Source organism: Magallana gigas, chromosome 8, assembly GCF_963853765.1.
Source record: "Magallana gigas chromosome 8, xbMagGiga1.1, whole genome shotgun sequence".
Taxonomy (NCBI): Eukaryota; Metazoa; Mollusca; class Bivalvia; order Ostreida; family Ostreidae; genus Magallana; species Magallana gigas.
This window is the reverse complement of record NC_088860.1, coordinates 14,031,299-14,057,338: the sequence shown is the minus strand read 5'-3', so window position 1 is coordinate 14,057,338 and position 26,040 is coordinate 14,031,299. Positions and strand designations below refer to the sequence as shown.

The 26,040-nt window shown below is 34.8% G+C and overlaps 2 protein-coding genes across 4 annotated transcripts in view; one reads left to right on the top strand and one right to left on the bottom strand.

Annotated features, from left to right (window-relative positions):
• The window catches only part of LOC105347544 (uncharacterized), a 34,033-nt gene extending 31,291 nt beyond the window's left edge, over positions 1-2,742 (top strand). For 2 of the 3 annotated variants that reach the window (XM_034471451.2, XM_066070418.1), the window contains exon 31: positions 1,834-2,742. In XM_034471451.2, the coding sequence (XP_034327342.2) occupies positions 1,834-2,379 (546 nt within the window). In that variant the 3' untranslated portion in view covers positions 2,380-2,742. The remainder of the gene's footprint in view (positions 1-1,833) is intronic. The other variant, XM_034471450.2, reaches the window with a different exon arrangement.
• Positions 2,743-6,027: 3,285 nt separating this feature from the next.
• On the bottom strand, positions 6,028-18,101 carry LOC105347545 (cholinesterase). The gene is made up of 5 exons (XM_011456683.4): positions 17,844-18,101; positions 17,467-17,517; positions 10,077-11,625; positions 7,135-7,328; positions 6,028-6,215 (listed from the first exon to the last, which is right to left on the bottom strand). The coding sequence occupies exons 3-5, from the start codon at positions 11,597-11,599 to the stop codon at positions 6,076-6,078; spliced, it is 1,857 nt and encodes a 618-aa protein (XP_011454985.3). The 5' UTR covers positions 11,600-11,625; positions 17,467-17,517; positions 17,844-18,101; the 3' UTR covers positions 6,028-6,075.
• Positions 18,102-26,040: the final 7,939 nt, after the last annotated feature.

Genomic DNA, 26,040 nt, shown 5'->3' with positions numbered 1-26,040 from the left:
ACATGTATCTTTAAATATTACATGAACCTCCATTGAATTAGTATGAGGAGTAAAGTTTGAGACATAATGTGATAAGGTGACATAATGTGATATGGTGACACAATGTGATAAAGTGACATAATGTGATATGGTGATATAATGTGATATGGTGCCATGTGATAAGGTGACATAATGTGATTTGGTGACATAATGTGATATGGTGACACTTGAAATCTCCCAAGTTTTTTAAAGTTCTCTATTGTATTTGACATATTGTAGATGGGTTGGGTGGGGATAGATCAAATCAATACATGAGACATTTTCATCATGTTGCTTTATGAGTTGTCCTCAAAGAATTTGTTTGTCTCAAATACAATATATCAAGGTCTTACAGTGCTTCAAATAATGTGTCCGAGTTTCTCCTAGTCATGAAGGTCATTTGAGTAGAAAAAGTCTATTCCCTTATCAGAAGAATGTTAATTTCATTTTCAGTTTACTTTGTTCTGAGCATTTTGTTTTGACTGCTTCTGAAATCAATTTAATCAATATGTAAGAACAATAATAATTTGAGTTGAATAGTCTTTAATCATAATATGAACTTTTTCAGGTCTGGGGGTTATTTTTTTCAAATTTGTTGTAACAAAAAGCAAATAAACCCCATATGGAGACGGAAAACTTGAGACAATATTTGACCAGGTTTAGAATTCCTGGCATTCTGGCCTGTTGTACTGGTTGCCAGTGCACACACTAAATGCAACCTTTACTGGGTATTATTCTTATTTTGAATAGCCACCATCTCAACCTTGATTATTTCAACAGATGACAAAAATCCAAAGCCCTTCTTAATGATTGTATAGGAAATCCATATAATTGCTTATGAACAACTTTCTTGAAGACAGTTTAATGAGAGATTTATTGATTACAATGATAAACAGCAAAGTAATGAGTTCACCACAAGTCTGCACAGTTCTTTTAGGCAATTAGTCCAAGCCCCACACGGTTAATGCTCAGCAGTTCTGTGTTTACATACCCCAGAAATCCACCGAAAAAAACGCCAAGGTGATAAAGACCTCAAGCAAAGTTGATGCTCTGCTGATGTATAATAGAATACGGCAAGAGAAAAAAAAAGGACTGCACTCTTGTTTACCGCCGAGATTGATTGTGTAGACCAGAGAGTGCAAGGTCTTTGATAGGGTTCTCTGCTGATCAATACAGAATATGCTGGACAGCCAATTTCTTGGTAGTAATAAAAGGATGAAAGGGTTCTATCCAAAAAGCAGTCTGCAATAGCAAATCTAGATCATGTAATTTAAAGAACGATTGACAATAATCGGGGGTTTCTGAATCTTGATTTCTTTTATCATCGTCTGTACAATAACAAGAAGAAACTGTTTTTTAATGAAAGAAAAATGCTTAAGTGTACTGAAATTTTCTTAGTTCAAGGTTGCAGGAATGTTGCATGTTTTGACATTCAAGTAAAAGTAGGGTATTTGTAGGTGATGAAGTGGAGAATGAAAAGATTCGATCTGAAATATGGAGCAATGATTTAACTAGGCATTCATTGCAAACCCAATTTCAGTTAGGAAAAGTACCAAAGAAGTTTTAATAAGATATGACAAACAATATTTAGAGAGAAAAAAAATTAAATTGATATTTGAAGTTAGGTTTTAAACTAGTGTAAATAGATATTCATTTGTTAGCTGATCAAACAGCAAATATATGTGCATTGATTGGTATGGGGTTCAAATGCAAGCACGTTCATTATTGATTAAGAATGACCATTTGTTATTTTTAAGCACATGTATACAGGTGTTATAATTTGTTTGAATTAAAACTTTATTATACATGTATTAGCAGAATGGAGCCCCAGGGGCAGGATTGACCTTGAGCCAACCAGACCAGGGTCAGGTCAGACAGCTTATTGTGGAGGAGGTGACTCCTGTCAATCCCAAGAGCAGGAGCAGGGCACTCAAACCTCCCGTCACCCTCAGGAACTTTTTCAAACCAGCACTTAGTAGTACTGACCAAACATGCAGAGAAGGGGCACCTGCTACTGAAAAATCATCAGACAGTGCTGAAAGACTTTCTGAACCAAGCAGAGGAGATTCTGAGAAATCTGTGTTAAATGAGGACTCAAAATTGAAAGAGCCAAACAAACCCTTAATCCCAGTTTCAGATTCATCAAAGATTTCCAGGAAGCGGGCACTAAATGATGTGGACTATTCTCCTGTGAGCAAGAGGAAAAAACAGTCTAATTTGGCTACCATGTTTGCTAATGTGACTAAAAGGAAGAAAGAGGCGAGCAATAAAACCCAGCTTTGTCCTATATGCAAGGAAGAATTTAAGGATATATCTAACGCGGATCTTAATGCCCACATTGATAATTGTCTGATTGAGTGATAGTGCGAGGAAATTAGGATAGAAATGGTACAGAATTCAGTGTCTTATTGCCGTTTTGCGGCTAGTGATTTTAAAATTGTCACCGAAGGTTCACTGCTTTTGTCTGATAGTGCTGATGCATGTCTTTGCATGAAATAGATTTTGATGGGTTTTTTTTTTAAATTACATAAAATAAGACTTTTTAATTATATTTCAGTTTGAAACTGATATTTTTAGATATGATCTTTATTGACATTATGTGCCTAAAGATAAAAATTGTTTAGTTTTTAATGCACGTGAACGTCTTTTTTCAAATTCCTTTATTTTAATCTGGTGTGCAGAACTTTTCAAAATTTAACTTGCATTAAAATATTTTCATCCTAATGCTATGGAGTTTTGTATCATTTCTGGGTGTATCAATAGAATTGATTTGAAATATTCTTTTTGTCCAAGTGCTATTGAATGGATCAATTGTTTTGAAGATAACTGTTTGGCTGACAGGTGTCTACAAACAAATGTTTTCTGACAAGGCATGGGGTCAAAAACGAGTTTTCAGTACAAGTATATAGTTAATTGAATACCGATTACATTGTTAATGTATGGAAGAAAAATAACAGAGAGAGAGAGAGAGAGGAGAGAGAATTTCGTGTACGTTGTTCGTGGATGAAAATAGAACTTCAAAAGAGAGAAAGAACGATGGAGAGATGATTACGTCTTAAACCATGGTACTTCGGTGAACCATCTAAAACTTAAACAGTTAATGCAGAAAGCACAAAAATATCGAACAGATAACAGATGGTTTTTTGATGATTGAGTAACTCGAGAACTGAAGATCAAAAATGAAACTAAACGCTAAGCTTCTGATACAGTGATTATAGACTGTAGTATTTGAAGTGGAGATCATATCGAGGTAATCCTCAATCACGCGCAAAACCATAGCAATTTCCTAGGTTTGAAGGCCAAGTTGCCCGTTGCAGACGGTGAAACCAATACTTGTTGGAAAAAATGCTTTTGCTGATACCGTGCTTTGAAAGATGGTTATATGTGATGTAGATAAATAATATTTTAATTATCAAAAAAACCGAGAAACCTAATTGTGATAAACTTTTAAATGTGACAAATATTATTTAATGATTTAGAATGTAAGAATACAGTAAAATGAATATATTCGGTTTTGGGGTTTGTTTGTTTTTTTTAGAAAAAAAAATATTTTTTTTTCGAAATTAAATGGGATGTGTCTCAGAAACATGAGCAGATAGATTTTAACGAAATGATTCGACCCAGACCCTCAAGTATTTGATGCGATAAGTTGGGGTGTTGACGTCTGCAAGATTTCACGTGTTGGAATTCACATCTCGCCGTTCCACGTTATCACTATCTCAAAACGAGGTCACTGATAGTTAGCCCGCTATAACTGTGATGTCACACTATGAATTAAGGAGCAGCATCAATACACACTTTGCAGCGGCGCGTTTCGCCCCTAGGTTCTATCGTTTCAATGATACATCCTGTCTTGTAAACGATGATTTGTGTGAATGTTTACGTTATGTTTCATTTTTCCGAATTGATGTAAAAAAAAAAATGGCCTATATTATATTGTTATTTCCAAAGAAAATTCCGAACATGAGAAAGCGATTAAGGATTGCGATAAACTGATAAAGAACGATAGGATTGTAACTTTTTCCCCATTTTAACCAGTAAATTAAGTTAACGTTATTTTAGATGATGTCTATAAGTTACCCTTAATAAACAAGATTGCATTGTGCCTCTATACACTGTCACAAATACCAGTCATAATTATCAACTTTTTAACAGAGACCCAAGGTAATACCAATAGTATTCAATCAGCCTCTTGCAGACATTGACCTTAGTTTGTTTTTATGAAACGCGTATAGATCGCTGTTTGGTACCATTGGTGTCTGTGAAACATTGGGAGTTTTACCATTGCAGGGCGCTAACACCCGCCGCATTGTATAAGTTCCATTCGAGAGTATATCGGGGTCTTCGGTTTATCAAGGTCATACAATTTTGACCTTTAGTTGATTCTGAGTCCTAGAGCACAAATTTAAAAAAAAAAGGTTTATTTGGGTTTAGCTTGTAGTACTTTTCATGCACTGCTATACAAACAATTGCTTCCTTTTTGAGCATGGTGGACGAGGGAATCTGTATAATAACCCTCTCTTTCTTCTTTACCCTATACACGAAACAAGCCTAGCTTCTACTGATAGAGTTTCCGCATCATCTTTCTGGGATAACAAAATTCACAAGACTGTCGAATTTTTGAACTGTGGGTAAATGTCTCGTCCAAAATAAGGACAACGAAAAGATAAATACATATGTAATTCGATCTCAATCGGATATTGTAATATTTTCACTTATATTTGCAATCTCAAGTGTGTCTGTGATTACACTACTATAATTAAAGTAACATATAGTCCAATACAATTCACAAATGACGTAATATGGGGGTAAGCGGGGTTTGCATAATTATACGAAATTAAAATAATTTAACTATTGGTGAAAATTATATAGTAGTAAGCAGTAAGGAATCATTAATTTTTTATATTATGGGGTGATCAAATTTAGTCGGGCATGGTCAAATTCATCATAAAGCCCCCCCCCCCCCCCCAATACTAAAAGGATTATTTCTTATTCCTTGAAGAATAAAGATAGAAGAAGTACGAGGACGTATTCCATGACATTACATAGGTATCCCAAAGTTGAAACGCTTATTAACCAACAAAGGATATGTGTTTTTCCACTTCCAGGTGTTCAGACAGGTGTTTGATATACCATTAAAAGGACCTTTGGTAGAAAAAGGCAAGCATGATGGGAAAGTGGTAAATGCTATTACATGTTAATGGCTTTGTAAAACTATATTCTAGGTTGTGCATTAATATTGGGCGAAGCCGAGCTATCTATGAATTTTACCAACCTGACATATTTCCGTAGATAGTCAGTTATAAACATAATAAGTGCTCTGCTTTGCGGTGACCCAAACTTTTTGTATATCTTATAATAAATTACAGAACGAAATACATTGTGTATAATGAAAAGGTCCTTGCGACCACCATGTTGCTGTCTATAGTTTGCTTTTTGTCGACAATAGTCATAGACGACAATCACGTGACGCGTTTTATCCAATGACGCTGCGTCATTCTAATCCGAAGCAAAACATTTTTTTTTTAAGTGGTCTTGCAATTACTATACTCGGTTGTGCAAAACACATGCGCGGATCCATATTTTTATTTCAGGGATAATTGTGTTTGGCCGGGGGAGAGGGGCCCGATGCTTTTTTCACTCTGAGAATTTAATAAACGTAGATTTTTTCAGGCTGGGGTTTTGACCGACCCCTTGTAGATCCGCGCATGCAAAATATGGCGTAAACTACTTAAACGAGGCGAATGTCCTAACTCTAACCACTAAATAATGAAAGATGTCAGTTATTTGAATGAATATCATGCTATAACAAAGTATTGTGTTTTGTTCCCAAATTGATCTACAGTTCAGACACACGCACACTGATTGTGAGTGTGCTTGGACTTGATGCGGTATCGTCTGTATTAGAAAAAAAATGGACGTAAGAAATTGCCCGCTACAATGTAGTGTGCTTGGTAGGGCATCATTGTATGGTTTCCGAGAGTCGAATTCTTGACAAAAACGTAACAATGAAACTTGAAAATGATTTATTATTTGACTCATTAATTAAGCCCCTGTCTATGGAGCACTGCACGACTGAAGCCGGTCTTCGTAGCTTTTGACGAAATTTTCAAACTGTCTCTGCCACTGGACCATGTAATGTGTTTTCCATTGGTAAAACTCTAACTTCCATTCTCGCTCTACGTCCGACATGTTGGCTGGAAGAAAAAAAATGAAAGGCTGTTTTAAAATACCTTAAGACTTCTCGGTTACTAGAATTAAAGCTATTGTATAGATCTCTTTTTCTTTCTAAAAACTAAATAGATTATGAAATGTTAACGTTTAAAGATTTTATTGCATAATATTTTTTGTTCTTTGTATTTGCTTGCTGCTTCTTTTCTTTGATATTCTGTACAGAATTTTACCCTACCAATGAAGTCGATAAGGCACGTTATTACATACATTTTTGTAGAACTTATTATTTAAAAGTATGTCTTGTTTATTGCTATACAAGGGCAAGATTGTTTTTTAAGGAGGCTGGTGGTCAACAAACTAACCATCAGATCTACCTTGTAATTTTAGACAAGGTTTCTTTAGCCATAAAATACTTTTTAGTATAGAAAATTCCTGATATTTTATATTTGAAATTTGAACGTTGTCCTATTGATGTAGTCTAAAAATAGCCACAACCGCTCAGTCCTCTTAAATTGCATGGTGTTTCTATACTCGCATACTGAAAGCTAAAACTTAGACAACCGTTGAATGCAGTAGTATGCCATACATATTTAGAGTTGAATACTGTTGTTTTAACAGTTTTCACAGTTAACTAATTGAACTTACCTTTCCGGCAACAAAATCTTCAGCCAGTGTTAGTATTCACTCCAAATCACACGACAATCAGGAAAACAAAGCGTTAGTTTGCAAACGGACTGTTAATAGACCAATATAGGATAAAGACGTGGTCTCGGGCAAAAACTTTTACCGGTATTATTGGAAATTCTTAAATTATTCAAAAGGTGTATTACTAGCATTCAGACCAGCCGCAATCAGCATTTCTTTGAATAAATCATTTTCATTTCAACATAACGTTAAAACACTTTTCGGGTTATTTTTTTAAACTAGAAAGCTCTGCAATACCTGTTGTTTGCATAAGAGTGGGTACGTATTCCAGCCAAAACGCGCACTTGTCGACTTTGAAAGCTTTGTCTACAGTGGGTTTTCTGTTGTGGTCATGGAACGCTGTATCCAACACGATGTACTCTCTCTCTTTATACGTGTGAAGGGGCCAGTCATCCAGACCTCTCTCTTCCCCGGGCTCTTTGTTGGGATCTCTATTGAAAAAAAAAAACAGAGAAGTGAGCTGGATTCTTTAGCATAGTGTATATCAATTCATTTTTGTAAATAGAAAAATTGGGGGTGGTGTTAAAATTCATCTCCCTTTTCTTTACTTAATGTGTGTATATGTATTCGAAATTACGTATTAAGAGAACTTTGTTAAATTATATTCCAGATGTTCTAAACAAGTTGATCTCAATGTATGCTGAGGTTCAAACCCTGTCTGCAACCAACGGAACATTAATTAACTTACAGTCAAACTAATTAATTATGAAATGTATTCCCACCCCCCTACCTCAAAAGTCATTTTTATAGGCCATGGATAGCTATAAAATCGATTAATATCCTTATAATTTAAAATAATCCCAGCAGTTTACTTCAGATTTAAAATTAAAGCGATGTGATTATTTGAAGATAAATCGTTGATTGCAGATGTAGTTTGACTGCACAGACTGTAAAAAATAATTAACTTTGATATGGGGTGTATTTTAGAACTTTTATTGCTAGATTTCCTTTTGATTTTGTTTTTTGTGTTCCTACAGTTATCTTGAGATTTATGGCCTTCCCGGTAGTTATTAACAAGATTTTTTTTCCGCTTTGATATCAATTTGAACAAACTCTTCGTCAGTTTATGCAATAAAATACATGTGATATTAATTTTATATCTTGTGAATAATGATGTTTTGATATTATTGACATCCTTGAACATAAGTCAACGGGCCCTTTTCATACTTAAAATAATAAAAAAAAATCTACCATAATTTTGATATTTTTCAAATGCAAGTTAGAGTGAAAAAAGTGACACATTTATATAAGTGTGAATAGCTTTGATCGCGCTATACTTGAATAATCGACGCAATATCGATGATTTTGTAGATCGCCAAAATCTCACCAGTAAATGATGCTGGGTGGTCAACAAAGTAGCCAACAGACCTACTTTTAAAGTTTTAGATATGATTATTTTAGCCACAATCTTTTATTCAGTAAAGAAAAAATTCATATATTTTAGCTTTAAAATTTGATGATTAGTTTACTGAGCTCTTCGTTAAGATATCAATGTTGTCCAAAAATGGCCACGGCCATTCATCCCTCTTAAGGGAAAACTGAGCCATCAGAAATAACATCCACTGAAAATACCAAAATTTTAAATAATGCATTCGCGTAATGAATTTAATTGCATATATAATCACATCGAACACGCTTACCGGTATGGATGTCACGTGACACGCGAAGTACAGACATGTTAAGCGAGTTCACAACAGGTAAACAACATCAAGTTATTATGAGAAAAGCCACCCGGACGTTTGAATTTTGTTAAAGTTACATATGAACGCATTGAGGTACATTTTTCTCCTTTCACATATAAATAGATTTCGACAAAATACACCGGCCTCCTAAAGGAGAAAAAAGTACCCAAATCTACGGGGATTGAATGTAAGCAATGTACCTCTACTATAATATTAAGGAATTAGGAATCATTCTTTAAATTCATTTTTCTATTTTTAATGTTTTTAATACTTTAGAAATGCATTTCTAATGATCAACCGAAATGTGAGTGCCAGTCGTAGAGATATGAGCAAGATATAGAACTCACAATTCTTTGACATGTAAACAAGGCTCTGCCCTGTTTTGGGGTTGTTGTTTTTTTACATTCGTTCAATAAACCGGTAAAAAGATGTTTTTCAAGCTGATTTCTCTGTTCTAATCCGTTTTAAGCATAAATAAAAAGTTCCTAGTGCTTATCGCGTGCATATTGGGTCTAAAACCGAAATTTGAATTTAACATTCAAAACGTAAAGAAATCTTTGTTCATATGACCAAGAATTCCGAGCTCTGTATCTCGCTTATAACAAGACGACTGAAACTCAAATTTTAGTTGACAGTTGGAAATGCCCCATTTACGCATTGTAAACATTTAAAAGGATAAAATAATTTTTTACCAAAATCGTGACCATGACCCTTAATGTATTATGAGGTGATCAAATACGATCGAACGTAATCAAATCCAGTAAAGCCCGAAGGGCTTTATGGTAGATCTGATCACGCCCTACTGTATTTGATCACCTCATTATATTCAAATGATTCCTTATTACCCATATTGATAAAATTTTCAGCAATTTTACGATTAAATATTAAAATAGTCATTGGTGAAATGTATTGGATCAAACATTAAAAAATTGATTGGCAGTATTATAACAGACAAAGCCACCGAAAATGTTAAAATAATGACGTATTCATTGTGATTGTTTTATCTCGGATAAAAAAGGGATTAAGATTGCATATAATACAAAAGATTAAGAACGGGCAAAATTAAACAAAAATTTATTTTTTGTCAATTTACTGGGCCGTATTTCACATTATACTTTGTAATGTAAACAAATTTTCTTGAAATCTTTAATTTTGTACAGGTTCGGTGGGGGGGGGGGGGGTAGAGGGGGGGGGGGGGGGGGTGGGGGTGGTGGTATATTTGTTTCTTTTAAATAAATGCATAGAAATACTGGGGTTTTTTTTTAGATTCATTAGCTTATAACGTACCCGTGTAATCAATAAAATTTGGTCTTGTGTATTTTGGGGAAAAAATGCAATTTTCTAAATCCTGTGTACAGTTAGTACAAATTTACCACGCCCAGTTGTTTTTTTTAACTTTAAAATATTAAAATTATTAATTGACAATATTTTTAGTGATATATTTTTGCATAAATTTACATTCTAGGAAAAGATTAATCCTTATACCCAGATTATTACCCTGTTTTGGCAAAGTTTGTCCAATACTTCATCATCTTCTTGCTGAGTCTCTTTTCCTTGGTCTCATAATTAAAATTATTGTCCAAAGGTTGACCGAAGATGAACATGATTTCGTCCCCGTGCATGACCCCCATCCACTCACCCCAGGGATTCACGGAGGAGCGATGATTGAATAGGTAGAAGTATACATTCTGCCCGACTTGTGCGTACTCACGAGCTAGATCAACGGTGGGACAGGTAAAACTGTAATCACCCACGGCCGCTTCGATCCCGTCTCGAAGAAGATACGGATCGTTCGGGTCGGTCCAAGGAGTATACTGGAACGCTATGGCGTCTAAAACAAATTTATTACTTTCTGTAGGGTATTGGGGAAAATGTCTGAATTGTTTATCCAGCTTTAGCTTGAACTCGCTGCTTTTTACTGGACTGCTGTGTGATTTGTTGAAACCTTCCGCGCCATATACAAGGAAATAGGACCCTTCGTTCTTGTTTGCTCCAAGAAGTATTGGACAGCGTTTAAAATTTCCGTTATGAAAAGAATCATCTGGACGTTCTATGAGAAAAACCCCATCAATGATGGGAACAAATGGAAATTGTAGTATGTTAGCATCAAGAATGAAATCATTCGGTGGAAATTTATTTGCGGGAACCTGTCTCAAACATTCCAGCGTGTCCACATCTGAATCTTTTGTACAGTTGAGTTTCCTAACTAATACTTTTCCTCTTTCAATGGCCTCTTCTTTTGTTATAGTGGCCCATGGGGCCTCCGGGCCTGCACTTTGTAGAATGGCTCGTTGAAACTTAAAACGACTTAGAGGCGAAAGGAGGTGTAATCCAATAGATGCAGCCCCAGAACTTTCGCCAAACAAAGTCACATCATTCGGCGAACCTCCAAAATAATGGATATTTCTTTGTACCCAGTCAAGTCCCATCAGCTGATCAAATAGCCCGCAATTCCCCGGTGCATCCGGAGAGTTGCTGACAAAAAATCCGAGGGACCCTAGCCTATATTGTATAGATACGACAATGATGTCATTTTCTACGGCTAAATATTTGCCATTATAAACGTCTAACGATATAGATCCATAACTAAATGAGCCACCGTAAATCCACACCATCACGGATTTGTTTCTGGATTCGGTGGCTTTTGGCACCCATACATTGAGGTATAAGCAGTCTTCATTCACTGGAGTGTTGGGATTCCACATTTCGGATCCCGTAAAGTTCGGGAAAACGGTATCGTGTATTTGCTGACATGCTGGCGGGAGTTCCACCGTCTTTTTAGCTTCATTCCACGGGTCAGGGGGATGTGGATGTTTAAAACGATATTGTTTTGTAGGGGGTTTTGCAAATGGAATACCATAAAAAGCGTCTAACGTAAATCCTTTAATACGCGTCCTTACACCTATGACTTTCCCCTTGTCGGTTTGAACTGGTTCTGTAAACTCATGGTGAGTGGCCGAAAGTAAGTCACATGACCAAAACATGGACACAATGAAGAACGTCTGGTCCCAAATTTCCATGACGTCATCACAGTTTTCACTTTGGTCTAAAACAAAACAGCAGTCAATTTGTTAACAAGTAGCTGATAAACTCAATGCTTACAGCCAAAAAAAGCGCTCCTTATGTGCTCTCAAATCTCTGTGAATGAAAAGCACACATTCAAAATGCGAAAAAAAACCTCATTTTTAAAGCAGATGCATACTTACCTAGAAGATTGTTTAACGACAGGTATCATTTCCCCTTTTTAAATCACTTTTAAATACCTTCCATCAAGGAGAATCTCTTTTTACATTAATTTAACGTACGCCTTCAGCGTAAAGATTTTCACTTGACCTAATCCTCAAACGTGACACCAAAGGAAGGGAGAAGAGAAAAAATGGAATTGATCATTAAAATTTGTTAACATCCGTTTTAATATGCTAGCGGTAGCTGCTTTGTAATTAAATCTATATTATTAAGAAAATCGTTAAAGATCCGTTTCGGAATAGAATCAATGGTTGAAAAGAGTTTCACCTCCTAAACAAGTATAGTGTTAGTTAATCAACTGCGAGAGGGAGAGAGAGAGAAAGCTCCGAAGATCAGCAGTGCTTGTTTCTTTGTATAACACTTGGATCTTTGCTGCCAGGCCTATCGATAAAAACCAATGTAATTTATATATACCTCGACTTGCATTCGGTATTTAAAGAAATAAAGTACATTATATATGAAGCATGACATGGATTTGACCTTCATTATTGTGTATTGTGTATTTGAGCTTGTCTGCGCGTGATGGGGCCATGCAGATACAGATGCTAATATTGATTCCAAATAATTGATGGCCGAAACCATGTGTGCAGAAATCATGTTCAATAATTTTTGACATCAAAAGTCCTGTAACATGAAAAAAAACGTATATAACACCTACTTTCGATTCATTGTAATAAATTGTTAAACTTTTCGTAAATGCTGCAAACACAAATGTTAAGATTCAATCTTATAACATTTTGCATGGAGGGGGAGGGTGTTGTTTCCTTTATCATGCGGTATTAAAGAAATATTTATACATCGACTGCAGCTGATATTACTGCAATAAAGAGGAATACAATGGAAGAACTGCAACCTTTGTTACTCAAGATCTAATAATTGCCTGTGTAACTGTACTAGCTGCCAAGAATGACGCGCGCCTCGCTATATTTCTGGCGAGGCCACTGTTGGTATCATTAGGTGACTGCCAGAATATTGAGAAAGACAGACGGAAATACTATTACGATCGCGGGCGCGTTTGCGTAAAATATCTTACGTTGAAGAAAAATTATATAAACAAACGAATACAGGGAACACAAGTCAACGATGTGAGCTGTACAAAATGAGGGGCTTATTTATTTATGTATTTTATTGATGAATATTTTTTAATTTCTACTGCTGAATATTTTTTTATCTTGATCATCAATCCGACGCAACTACCTCAAAAACACATCCTTCTGACATTCAAACTAGGATGATTTCATTGTGATTCATAGTCCTTGTATATGTAAATTGTGTAAAGTGTAAAGTTAGGGCTTCATTGTTCATCTATTCCATTTACAGATTGAAAAGTTTTTATGAGGTTCAATTAATATTTTTATGGGAAAAAATATTTAGATCACATCCAAAAGACGTTCAACCATTGCAGCCAACCCATTTTACTATTATTCATCACTAAAACATTCTATTTCATTACTTTTTTCTCATAAGATAATCCTCATTCGTAAATGTGTTTCTTGAAAATCAAGAGGGGGGGGGGAGGAGTCTTTATAGTTTTACTGCAAATTTGATAGTAAATGTGTGTTCTTTCCACTACTGTGTCATGTTGTAAGTTTTGAATTTATCGGGTGGCAGTAAATACAAAATTTACAACATGACAAGGCAGTAAATACAAAATTTACATGACAACTGCAATGTTTTGCGTGTATAAGAATCGTGAAAGGTCTAGATCTTTGCCAACAAAGTCTTGCTACAACTTCTACCTCTGATTTTACTGCTTCTCATTTTAAATTGGATCAGTGCACAGTTGATTCCTTATTCGGCAATGCTTCAGAGAAAATTATGAAATGTCTCTTCTGAAACTTATAAATAAGCCACGATATGCAATATATTTGATTTTTTTTAACATTCATTTTAATATTTTTCACACTCACTGAAACTTAACTTTTCCTCCAAAGTTTTATTAAGAAGGCTGGATAGTATTGATTATTTTTAAAGACTATTTCAATCTCCCGGATGATAAGAATTTTGTATTGAAATATATGTATGGGGAAGTATTACATTTTTTTTTTCCCGCAAAAACATTTCTTTTTGGCTTTTTATTTCTCTGCAAATAAAAGTTTAATGCTAGAAAAGTCATATTTAAAATAATTGATGGACCTGAAGGGTGTTATATACCGGTATCTGGACCAACGAGCATCTTTAAGGAAAGAAAGCTCATATCTCTAGCAGTCTTATATCTAAATTGGTTCAGGACTTCCATGCATTTTTTTTTTAAGAATTTTTATCAATATTTACATTATATAGTCATAATACAGGGTCTTTTCCACGAGTGAAACGATTTTACATTATTTCGTTAAAAAAATAAACAAGTTGATATGTTGATAAAACAAATATGAATCCAAAATCAAAGCAAAGCTAGTGGAGAAATTCGAATTTTACAACTGGGAACGGCTCAGTTGATGTGCCGTTGTAATCTAAGCCCTTGAGTGATCATTTTATCTCTAGAGAATATTGATTAGCTAATAACAATTATTTGGGTTTCATTGTCCTCTGCATGTGTATATGACTCCATGCTTTTGATTTCCGAGCTTACGTTGCGTTAAGTAAAACTAAGGAGCAAAGAAAAGTTTGAATGTGGAAGATCTGACATGAACTAGTATCATCGTATTCATCTTTTGAAATCGATAATACCTTTTATATTGGGGAATTGTACAGTTTATTCACATGTCGGTCCTATATGTGGTGTGAGTGAGAGATTTATATGTACTTTTAATTACTTGTAAAGATTTCAGAAAGTTAAGCAATTTTCTTCAATATGATCTCTAGAATCATTTAATTGCTGTCAAAAAGAAATTTGACATATTGCTTTGCGTCTTAAAAAGGAAAAGAAATAACACCTAGTTCGATTTTTGTCTTTTGTCATAAAATAAAGCGCACTTTTAAAAGTGTTTTCGCCCTGACTGAGTTTTACGGTTTGGTTTTTATTAGGCATGATAGCATGTTCACAGCCTTCAGATAGTTTTTCTGTCGATGACAACAATTAGACATGTAAGATAAAACCAACCACTAGTAATGATAGCGTCACCGTCTTCTCAAAAATAAAATTGACATGCTTTTTCAAAGCGAAGGAGATATGGATCTTTAAAAATATAATTGTCAATAAAAAGTAAGCCAATAACAAAGAAAGCTACGAAGTCATCTGTCTCGAAGCTGTGAAGATTTACCAGAACCAAATCGGCAACGAGGATGCGAGAGTTATCGCAAATAATCTCTCCAAAAATCATTGAACTGGAATTGCAACTGTTCAGTGGTATGGCACCTGTCATAACTCGATAATACGAAAAGCAAAAATATTATCACAAAATTCCATAAATACCTTCTTTAGAAACCCTTCGCGGTTAGTTTCGATAACGCTCTATTGCTACGTACAACAAAGCAAACCAGTGACAATTGTCTATCTTGTGTCTACGGGTGTTTCTGGGACATAATCGTTTGAAGTGGAAATTCGGATCGACTAACGGATTGGTGTTGGGAATTGAAATATGGTAGCTAGGGGAATTGTATCATAGGATGATATGGAATGGCTTTATATCTTGCCAATTATGGGACATAAAAAATCAATTAATTAGAATTGTTTCTCTTCAATTTGAAAGGCGATTAACAAATACGTGTACGCACTGACCAAATGAATTTTTGAATAAGAATTTCAGCGTTGACTCGTTATTTTTAAAAGGTATAGTGTCATATAACTGCAACAGTGTGTGCACTTAAATTGAGCGCGTTATGAAAGTTGTCCTCATCACTTCCGTGTACCATTCACTTTTTAAAAAAAATCTGTTATTTGTATTGATATAATGTGGAATTTAGAGTATAATTTCTTTAAATTTTCCGCTGAAATCTCGTATGAGTATATATTAACTTCTTATTTTGGAATATCCTATTTTATATACTGTGCATGCATATGTATTGATTAATGAAAAATTTATGAGGGGGAAATACCGAACAAGGCAAGTATAATTTCAACAAATGAAAGTAATTTCTCAAGTGCTGCAGGGATATGGTCCCTTTTAATGGAAAATTGACATATTATTGAAAACGACAGTGGTTCTCAATGACAGACCCATGAATTGAAGCCATACAATTTTGCCGCTCTCTTTTGGGGCTCTACGAGAATTCAGACAACTGGAGGCAAAATTAACAAGACAATGCATATCATGATATGGTTAATTTGGCCATATAAAACCAATAAATTAGCATGCCGTCATTCAAATGCGCCTTTTTGGCCCGCCGTGGCACATATAAAGTTGCCCGGACTATTGGAAATCTTGATACTTGGAACAATTAATGTCGATTTTACACGGTGGGAATTGGTTCCAAGACATGAAATATACATGTGTTTCGAAATAGAAAAATAAAACTACTTGAGATATATCAAACAGAATAGCAACTGAAAGAGATGCATGGGAAAGGGGCGGATTCTTTGACAGTCGGAAATGATAGAACATTTTTATATATTTCGATTATAAATATTTGTTTGAATTTAATAACTTAAAAAATTGGGGCCCTAGATCTCGATTAAGAAGAAAAAACTGTGTCAACTACTACTCTCGAGATTCTAAGGTAAACTTCTGATCAAATATGTATAAAACTTTCGTCTTCAAGTGTTTAGCTTTGTACTGTACATTCAAACAAAGCGAAGGAAAGCACTCAATAAAAATTACACACAATGACATAATGCAAGAGAAACGCCTCCATGTCAGATAGAGAAGTGTCAATATTTTCCGCTTTTTAATTGACGCTTTGAATTTCAATGAAGATAAGAAAGCATTATAAAGTACTTCAAGTGCATCAGCAAACATTATTATATTTAATCAATATATCTTATCGTAAATACTGTAATATCGCAATTAATGAACATGAAATGAAAACTAACTTTATGGCACTTTTATAGATTACCTTAGGACTTTCCAGTTAATCCGGCAAACGGTACGCAATGGTATCGTAGCATGCGGCGGTCGAGAACTGCTCCAGAAACAAGAGTTATTATCTCTCGGCACGATAAAAGACATGTTATTAAAACAAATATATTTTTTCTCAACCTCTTAATTCTTTTCAAAGCTCGGTTACAAGTATATACCTAGAGCAATCCGAAACATATGTTTTACGTTTAGATTTTTTTCAAAGTAAATATTTATACAAAAGTCTCCCAGCCAGGAACCTATCTTAAAGTACAGAATATTATTACTATGGAGAAAAGAAACCACGCTCTGTCGTCTGAAAACGTAATTTCATTTTTCCCCTTTTCATGTTATAATACATTGGATCTGTTTGTTTTCTTTAATATTTGAAAATCAGCTACGGAAAATAGGATATTGTCGGCTTGTTAATGATTTCGCTTCAGTTTAGTGTCAAACATCTCTGATACAGGGATATTAGGATAATAAACGGTTGTTGGAATGAGTCCTCGCGGTTTGCGGCATCGATAAAGGAATCTATTATAACTAATATCAGTTCTCTATTTGCGCCGGAATGCTTTGCAGATTTTGGGCATGTTCCTTTATAAAATCGGCAAAACAGGTTACCTTTGCATGATTTTGTGTAAATACTTAAGCAAAATCATTTATTTTTTGCAATTCAAGTTATATGAAAAATGATTACTCACTTAGGTTGTTTTTAAGTCTCCAGAAAGTCCTGTTCCTGAATACACTTCATTCTGAAGAAACAAATGGAAATAGATGCGGCAAATTCATTTCGGCCGTTCAAGATTGCAGGTGATAATAAAAATTCAGTTTTTTATTCATTACAGGCATCGCAAATGAGCTTCATTTGATAGCATTAAAAGTTAAGCGGTTGCAAGTTTCTTTTCCAAGTTTCCAATTTCGTACTAAGGTCAAGAAAAAATACAAGTATTTCAAATTAATTTACCCTATACTCACCTTGATAAGTAAGATTCTCAATTAGTTGCAGGTGTTTTAGGACTTTATCAAAAAACCAAACATGCGGCAATAATCATGATGAAATATAGCTCCAAGGTCTTACCTCATTGACGGGAAAAGTTCCAGGCTCATTTGCGCTCTCCTGAGAAGCTTCCTATCGACTTCAAACCTTTGCCAGCCCCGTGGACACACTGGCACACTCGGTTCTGTTTGGGTTTGTTTTCCGGCCTCCCCGCTAAGGCTCACTCCACTGCTGACAATAGAGAATACACCTATAACATTTAAATCGTGTTGCGGAAAGACATTGGCACCATTTGATTGGTTATGATCATGACCGGAAAATTTGCGATATTTCTCCTTCATCATCATCATGCGAGTCGCGTGCCCTCTCGCTCTCTCTCTCTCTCTCTCTCTCTCTCTCTCTCTTCTCTCTCTCTCTCTCTCTCTCTCTCTCTCTCTCTCTCTCTCTCTCTCTCAATCTCTCTCTCTCTCTCTCTCTCTCTCTCTCTCTCTCTCTCTCTCTCTCTCTCTCTCTCTCTCTCTCTATGTTTTTTAATTATTAGAGAGGTATTCAAAGAAGAACTCATTACTACATCGAACCGAAGATGAAATTTACAATGTACGTATTACTCTGATTTTTAGAATAATTATTCATATTTTCAGCTAGCAAGATTGGTGATGTAAACAAATACTTATCAACAGAGCTTTACCGGGATGTTTAACTGTGCGAATAAAACGTGAAGAAGGGAATTTTCTTTCTTTATTACGCTATTAACACAGATTCAGTTATTGATAAATCTATGTCTTTCGACTGTGAAGGCCAATCGCAATTCTATTTGCAATGATTCTACGAGACTCCTCTACTTGCGTTTCTACTTGAACACAACTCGAAGAATCCGGGTCGACGCTGGGGGAAATCGGCTCTTTATTTCCATAATAAAGATGATTAGCGTTTGCCTTATGTCTTTACATCAAGTTGATTCCCCTCTAAATGGGTACTCATTATCATCCGAAAATTATTTAAACGACTAAGGAAGATTCAATTAGATACCATCGCCGAAGAAGTCAAAATTGCAGATAATGAAAAGGAACCAACACAGAGACATCAATCACTGTATTTGGGTTTCTTTTAGTGAAAAAAAAAAAGAAAAACACTTAACGTCTCAGACTTTATAAGGCGATTGTATATCGTTTGCAAGACATGTTCCGGAGAATCCGATACTGTTTTACTCAAATTTGCGTCTGTCTTGATTAAGAATGCACTTTTTTTTTGCATCGTATGACAGTTTTTATATACGTAGTGTAAAACAAGTATAACAAAAGATGCAGTTAGTGTAGCAAGGCTTAAACCGCCGTTACTTTCTTATTTTTTTTTAGATGTGAGAGTCAGTTTCTTTCTTAACGTTTGTGGTATCGTTCAATACATCTGAAAAGACCAGAATAATCAAAGCTTAAATTTGCAAGTAAATTTCTGTAGAATATATTTGAAAATGAGATAAATTGCTTGTTGTCCGTTCATTAATTTCTTAATGCTCACTAGATTACAAAAATAGGGGGCCACATAGTTAAACCCTCATAACGGTTTTATGGGGTTTGTGTTTCCATAAGAGGTATTTTGTTTCCTTTTCATCTATGAACGTCATCGATGCCGGCTAAGGATTTATTAATGTGGTTCCAAAGTCATAAAACTGGTTCTTAGACTCACTCCTCCATTCTATACATTTATAGTAATACACACATATAAATATAAAGTAAGACTTGCGTTATAATTGAGCACGTCAGAGGTATTATAATATTGCCCCTATATAAACCGAATGTGTCGTGCCGTGACATAGTTCTCAATCGCAGCTTTTCGGGCCTTTCCGGCATGCTCGGAAAAACACCTCGAATGTATTACATAGGCATCCCTGACAACCCCCCTTTTTAAAAATCTTGAGATCAATACAGCGCATTTTACGATCTGTTGAGATGTGAGCTTAACTTCATTAAAGTCAATCATATATTTGCATTGAATCATTATTTTTTGAAAGATATAGTCTCATAACTTAAGCGGTGTGTGCATACAAATTGAGTAACGCGCGTGTGCACACACCACTGCAGTTATGAGACAATATCTTTCAAAAACAATGATTCAATGCTTATATTTACATTTTTTTAACTTCTTGCCTTGTCTGCAAATGTGATTTATACGTCAAATTTTCTGATTTATTCTAAGGGTAAGATCATGGAAGAGCCACTGTAACAGCCACAAGCGTGAATTTTGATTCTCGCTTGTGACGTTGCATATTTCAGGCGTTCAACGTTTGTGACGTCATAATAAGACTAGTCATTTTAACCTTTTGGTATCCTGTGTGTGTTACGGCCTTATAACTGCAGTATCTTTTCACACACTTTACATGCAAAAAATATTTGGAATGTAAATATCCTAAAATATACCGAAACGACATACAACGCTGTCTGGTCGATACTTATTCTAATGGGAAGCGGCTCCATTTTGTATAAAATTCTAACATCCGGTATTGTTTATACATTCGAGGTTTTTTCCGAGCTCTGTCGGAAAGGCCCAAGAAGCTGCGATTGACATAGGGCGCTTTCCATTAATGTTGCCTCGCCGGCGACGTCATCGGAAAACGGTGACGTTAATGGAACGGTTGGCAACGTCACAACAATTCCAATATGGACGATTGTTCTTTGACATCTTTAGCTGTTTATATTTTGATATTTTCAACTGTTGTCCTCCCAATCAGGCACTCTTTATTTTATTATAATGAATGTTTTAATCTTAAAGAAAACTTTACCGACTTCTTTTGGAATGACGTAAATTCTACGGCGAACCGTACGCACATAATTTACGCGCATGTAATAATTCGTTTTGTTACGGAAGGAGTTTTCTCGTTATCAAACATACTTCTTATAATTTCATGAAATTTGAACACAGTAAAACAGATCATATCAGGCAAGTAGCAAAATTTTTTGGATGAGTCTGCCCCCCCCCCCCCACTTTCAAAAACGATGCTACGTGCCCGCATATAACCAAATGATTCTATCAGTTTAATCAAATTACATATAACCTCTTTGTTTTCGCATAAAGGTCAGGTCAAGGTCACTACCTTTTTCATCAACTTAAAGGATGATAAAAATAAATGTAGTTCTTTGCAGTGATGTAGATATCTGTTTAAGATATGAGCATTCTATTTTTCAATGAAAAATGATAAATTATCAGAATTTGCATCAGCTTATGCTACTAAATTGGAATAAATATTGAACCTAAAATTTAGCTGGCATTTCCTCTAAGTTCTTAAATTTTGCAGATATTTTGATTATTTTATTTATGCTTCCAATATTAAGATATTTCTGATTTTTACGTTTTATGAAGACTTTTATATAAAGATATAAATTGACTGATATGCTAATATATATATTGATTATTTAATTAATACGAGAGAAAAAATTATTTTAGTGATTTTTTTTTCACACAAATCAATGTATAAAATGGGCGCTTTAAAAAACTTATAAAAATGTAATTTGGTAGGCAAATCTTATTCTAAAATCAAATTCTGAGACCCAAGTATCTGAGCATTAGTTCAGATTAGTTTAAAAAATCCAACATCTATGTTATTATTTGAAAAATGCTAAAACAGAGTCATAAATCTACAGCAATTCTGAATTGCGAAACATGTGATTTTTTCCTACGCCAATAATCCGCCAAAAATATAGTCCTTGTTAGAATCTCAACATTGATTCCTATTTCTATGTCAAGTTGCATGAGAGTAATAAAGAAAAAAATATACTATTTCAATTTCCTTTCATCTTGATTTAATGAACAAATAATCAAATTTAAATTACGTTGGACAAGTCGAAAACCAGAAAAGACTCCTTCCTTAACCTTTGCCAAGTGTGTTGCTAAGGGTAATATAACGTTGCTGAGGGTAATAAAACGGATTATAAACGGCGTCCAAACCAATCAGATTTGGTTTTCAGTACCTCCCAGCTTTTTTTCTCCTGCTACTTGCGCTCACGAGCTAGAACCAAATGGACTTTCGTAGAATTAATTTGAAAAACTGTTGTCCTATTTTCTTGTCCTTTATTGGTGCTTATTTGACTTATGGCGTTGTCCAAAACTCTACTGATTTTTTAGTCACTTCTGTCCAAAAATATTGGGGATCAAAAGAAAACCCTCCCCCGTTCCGGATGTTTTTAGAAACACATTGTCTATAGTACTATCCATCGAAAAATAATCACATTTAAGGTAGTTAACGCGAGTAATGCAATATCTTCGTGCTGTGTTAGATGTGTTAGCACTATGAGATAGCGTGGGTGGCGCATCAATTATGTATCGTTAACCTTACACTCGCGTAACGCAATCAAGGTATGCATATATAGTAGGCCAACAAAATGTATCCGTAAACAGATAATTGATTAATTTATTTCATACAAAAGACAAATTGCTTTTTCTGCAACATCGTTTACTTTATTTGATATATTGCGATGGTTTTCGCCTCCCGGCTACTTCACAAATTCATCAATTTCCATCCTCCCACGATAATTCTAAAGATTTATTCAGTTACATAGAATCTGAAAATCTGCAGGATGGGGGGGGGGGGGGGGGGGGGCTCACCTTATATTGACTACGAGTTAGTGTGGAAATGTTCGTAGAACTTTGATATTTAACTCCATGCATTGTCAGTACAGTAACGTCGTGCGTCAAATGCCGCCGGTCATTATTAGAGAACAGAGGAAAAAAGAAAACGAAATCAAACGCTCACGAGGAGAGTCACAATTTATGTGGGAGTGTTTTCTCACAATAAACTATTCCTCAATAAACATTTTAAACGCAAACGGTTAATTCGCCCGAGTGTCAACTTTTGGTAATTATTTTTTCCCATTTGACAAGGACGTTACAGCTTTATCAATAGACCATCACTGACGCCTGTGTCTGGATGTAGGTGTATAATTCGAACACACGCTATACAGTGAAGATAAAATACTTACTCCTAAGAGTTCCCAAGACAATAACCTTGTAATTAAGTGTTGCATGTCGCAAGGTTATGCTCATCACGATTTCTAAGATACGACCCTTTGAATCTGTTTTCCAGTTCCTAATTTGGAAATGATGGGGTATTTGTGTGATCTGCAAATGTTTCCATTTCATCATTAGTTCTAAGTTAATGTATGAACTGTCTTGTTATTTTCATCTTTTGTAATCGTTCTATTATCATAACTGATAATCTTTTATATTGCTGTTTCATTTAACTTCTAAAAAATTTTCTGAATAGATATATACACAGTAAATTTAACTTCGTTATAAGCGTAATTCGTTATATCCGTCAGGTTTACAACATAAAATAGAGTCTTGAGGAATGAAATTCACTTCGCTGTAAGCGTCAATTCATTACAAGCGTTTTCGTTATAACCATATTTTACTGTACATGTATTAAAGACTTAAAAAAAATTATACATCATATATTTTATATTTGATTATAAGCAGGTATATTTTTATCATATCTCTTCGTTAGATTCATTTATGTACAGTATCATCTTCACGCAAAAATATTTCTCAAGAATCTGATATCTTTTAAAATTGATATGATGATTATTTGTTACCATATTAAAAAATTACCAGGCTTTAGAAATTACCGGTATATCACAGGTAATCTTTAAACATTGGATATTACATATGTTACCAAAAGTACTTCATATAGGGTATTTGCCATTTAGTTACAAAAGAATGTTTCGATTTTCATGGTATTTATCGATGCATTTGATAGGTAGAGTGCTTTATACAGGTAGCATACCAAGGATAAATGATACAAGGGGTTATAAATGGTACCCCCCTTCCAATGTTCGCGAACATTTCTCGCCGCGAACAGTTCTCAATAGTCTCTTGTATATCATTTTCAAGGCAATCTATAGCGACTTACCTTAAACGCGAAAATTTATCACCACAAACTAGTTTATCTCCTAATACATAATGTCGAAGCGAATAAAAATTAGTTTACAGTATGTTATTTTAAAAAGAAATCGATACATTGAGAAAATGCCTATATATTATTGAGAATACTTTATAAGTGGAGTAACCGTTACATCATGGTCATCACCAGAAATTATATTTATTGGAATATTCGATATGTCAAGTTTTACTGAGGATACACAGTACGCAAGATAAATATCGGTACATTTACTCTACTGTGAAAACTTGATAAGTAGAATTCGAGGTGGCTCAATTTTCGTGGTATTCGTGGGTACCTCTCACCCACGAATTTACATCCTCCACGAGAAATAATTATAAAAGATTTTAGTTTTCCTTCTGAAACTGAAAACCGACGCATCCACGAAATTACGTCCCCACGAATAAGCAAAAATCCCACAATCCACGAAAATTGGCCCCCACGAAATTACATGATTCCACAGTATCGGAAGTAAACCGAAGATATTTGATGCAATGTGTTGTAACCAGTTTTTTATGAGTAGGATAACTGGTATAGTACCGAGAATACTTATGCATGTAAGTATTGTCATTACCGATATATTGCCAAAAATACTAATTATGTAGAGTAATAACTTTTATGGTATATTTATGAAATTACATGTATGATACAAAAATGATTGATTCATAGAACAATATTATTATCAAAATCATCAGATCGAGTCCGCAAAATCCTACCTGTTTTGTTAATATCCGCACTCCGTGGACCCCTCTGGAAAAGCCAAATGGAATAAACAATTGATTAGATGAATATTTGCCATGATATTTACAAGCAGTATTATACCCAAATGCAACGAGTTAAGGTGGATATTTTTTACTCTCCTGTCAGCCGAGACAGCGAATCCGTTCGTCGGTGCTGGGTTTTTTCAGTGCACATAATGTTAAGATTTTTATACCCTTATTTTTCTGGGAATTTCACCCCTTTTGTACATAGAATGTTGACCATTGTTGAATGCACTTTTGAAACAGTTTTTCAGCACGACTCATCTGAAACCGTTAAATAGAATTTTATGAAAGTTTGTAGTAATAAGAACAAGATTAGCAACTTCGCATATTTACAGGATATTATTTTTTGGTAATTCTGTCCCCGTTGTTAGAAATGGATCTTAAAAACATGAGACTTTAGTAATATTTCACACATTTTATAACAAAATAAACAATAAAATTTATCGTAACTTTATTTTCATTATCTTCAAATTGCGGTATCGTCTTGATACAAGTGAATACTTTTATACTGCTTATACCCGGATTCCGCGATACTAAATTTCGTGGAATAGTTAGTACGCCCGTCTGCCAAAACGCAATACATTGTCACTAAATTTTAATGCTTTTTGTCTCAAAGGCGTTGCAAAATGTTATAAAAACAAAAACACCATGTATATTCCCTGCTTCCAATGCGGTTTTGCATCCTAGGGTGATGAAATAAGACCGTTTAAATGAGTATGATGGAATTCAAGCGTCAGAATGAGAAATCTGTATCGTGTCAAACTGTTCGTCATCGTCTTTTTCATCATTCAGCTATCAATAAATTTACGAGCCGAAAATTGACTTGTTTCGTTGTGATCTATTCATTTTCAATAACCCTACTGGGAAATTTATAGATTTAAGGATTCGTATTAAACATGATCTGCTCTAACCCAGTAGGATATGCTGTAATGGTATAAATTTTCATTTTTCGTTCTAATTTATTTGTATCCCCGTTTGATGGGATTTTGAGAGAGAGAAATTCCCATTTATATGAAATTTTAATAATCTTGCTGGTGTTTAACACGAAAATACCTGATTTACGAAATATAAATCAATTTAAAAGATTGTTTTCGTATCTCGAATAGTGTCTGAAGATTTTATATAAGGGTTAATGTCGATTTATGCTATGAATCACTGAGTTCCGTTTTTCATTTGTAGGGATCTTGTGGTAGGAGGGGTTTAATTACAAAGAAAAATTATAAACACAATTCTGAAAAGCGTTTCTGGTGAAAAAGTCTTGTACAAATAAGCTTGAAAAAAAAACCCCTGATTAAATTTCCTAGAGATGGGTCTCTGAATGGGTCTTTGACAGATTAAGATATTCATTCCCTTGTGTCTTCCAATGCACATTTGTAGTCTTTAGATTAGTTCAGGCTTGGTTTAGATTGTTTATTGAAATACTTTTTTTTGAAAGGGGGGGGGGTTAGATTAATTAATCGAGAGCGACTATTAATGTACCGATCACTGCAATTGTGGGGCTTTTTTTTTTAAGATTGAAACACGCCTCTCTCTCTCTCTCTCTCTCTCTCTCTCTCTCTCTCTCTCTCTCTCTCTCTCTCTCTCTCTG

Excerpts from the sequence above, each read along its gene's own strand:
- LOC105347545 (XM_011456683.4), bottom strand. The coding sequence starts at position 11,599 with ATGGAAATTTGGGACCAGACGTTCTTCATTGTGTCCATGTTTTGGTCA. Across the intron at positions 7,329-10,076 it reads ACAAACTTTGCCAAAACAGG|AGATCCCAACAAAGAGCCCG; the intron begins GTAATAATCTGG and ends TTTTTTCAATAG. Across the intron at positions 6,216-7,134 it reads CACTCTTATGCAAACAACAG|CCAACATGTCGGACGTAGAG; the intron begins GTATTGCAGAGC and ends TTTTTCTTCCAG.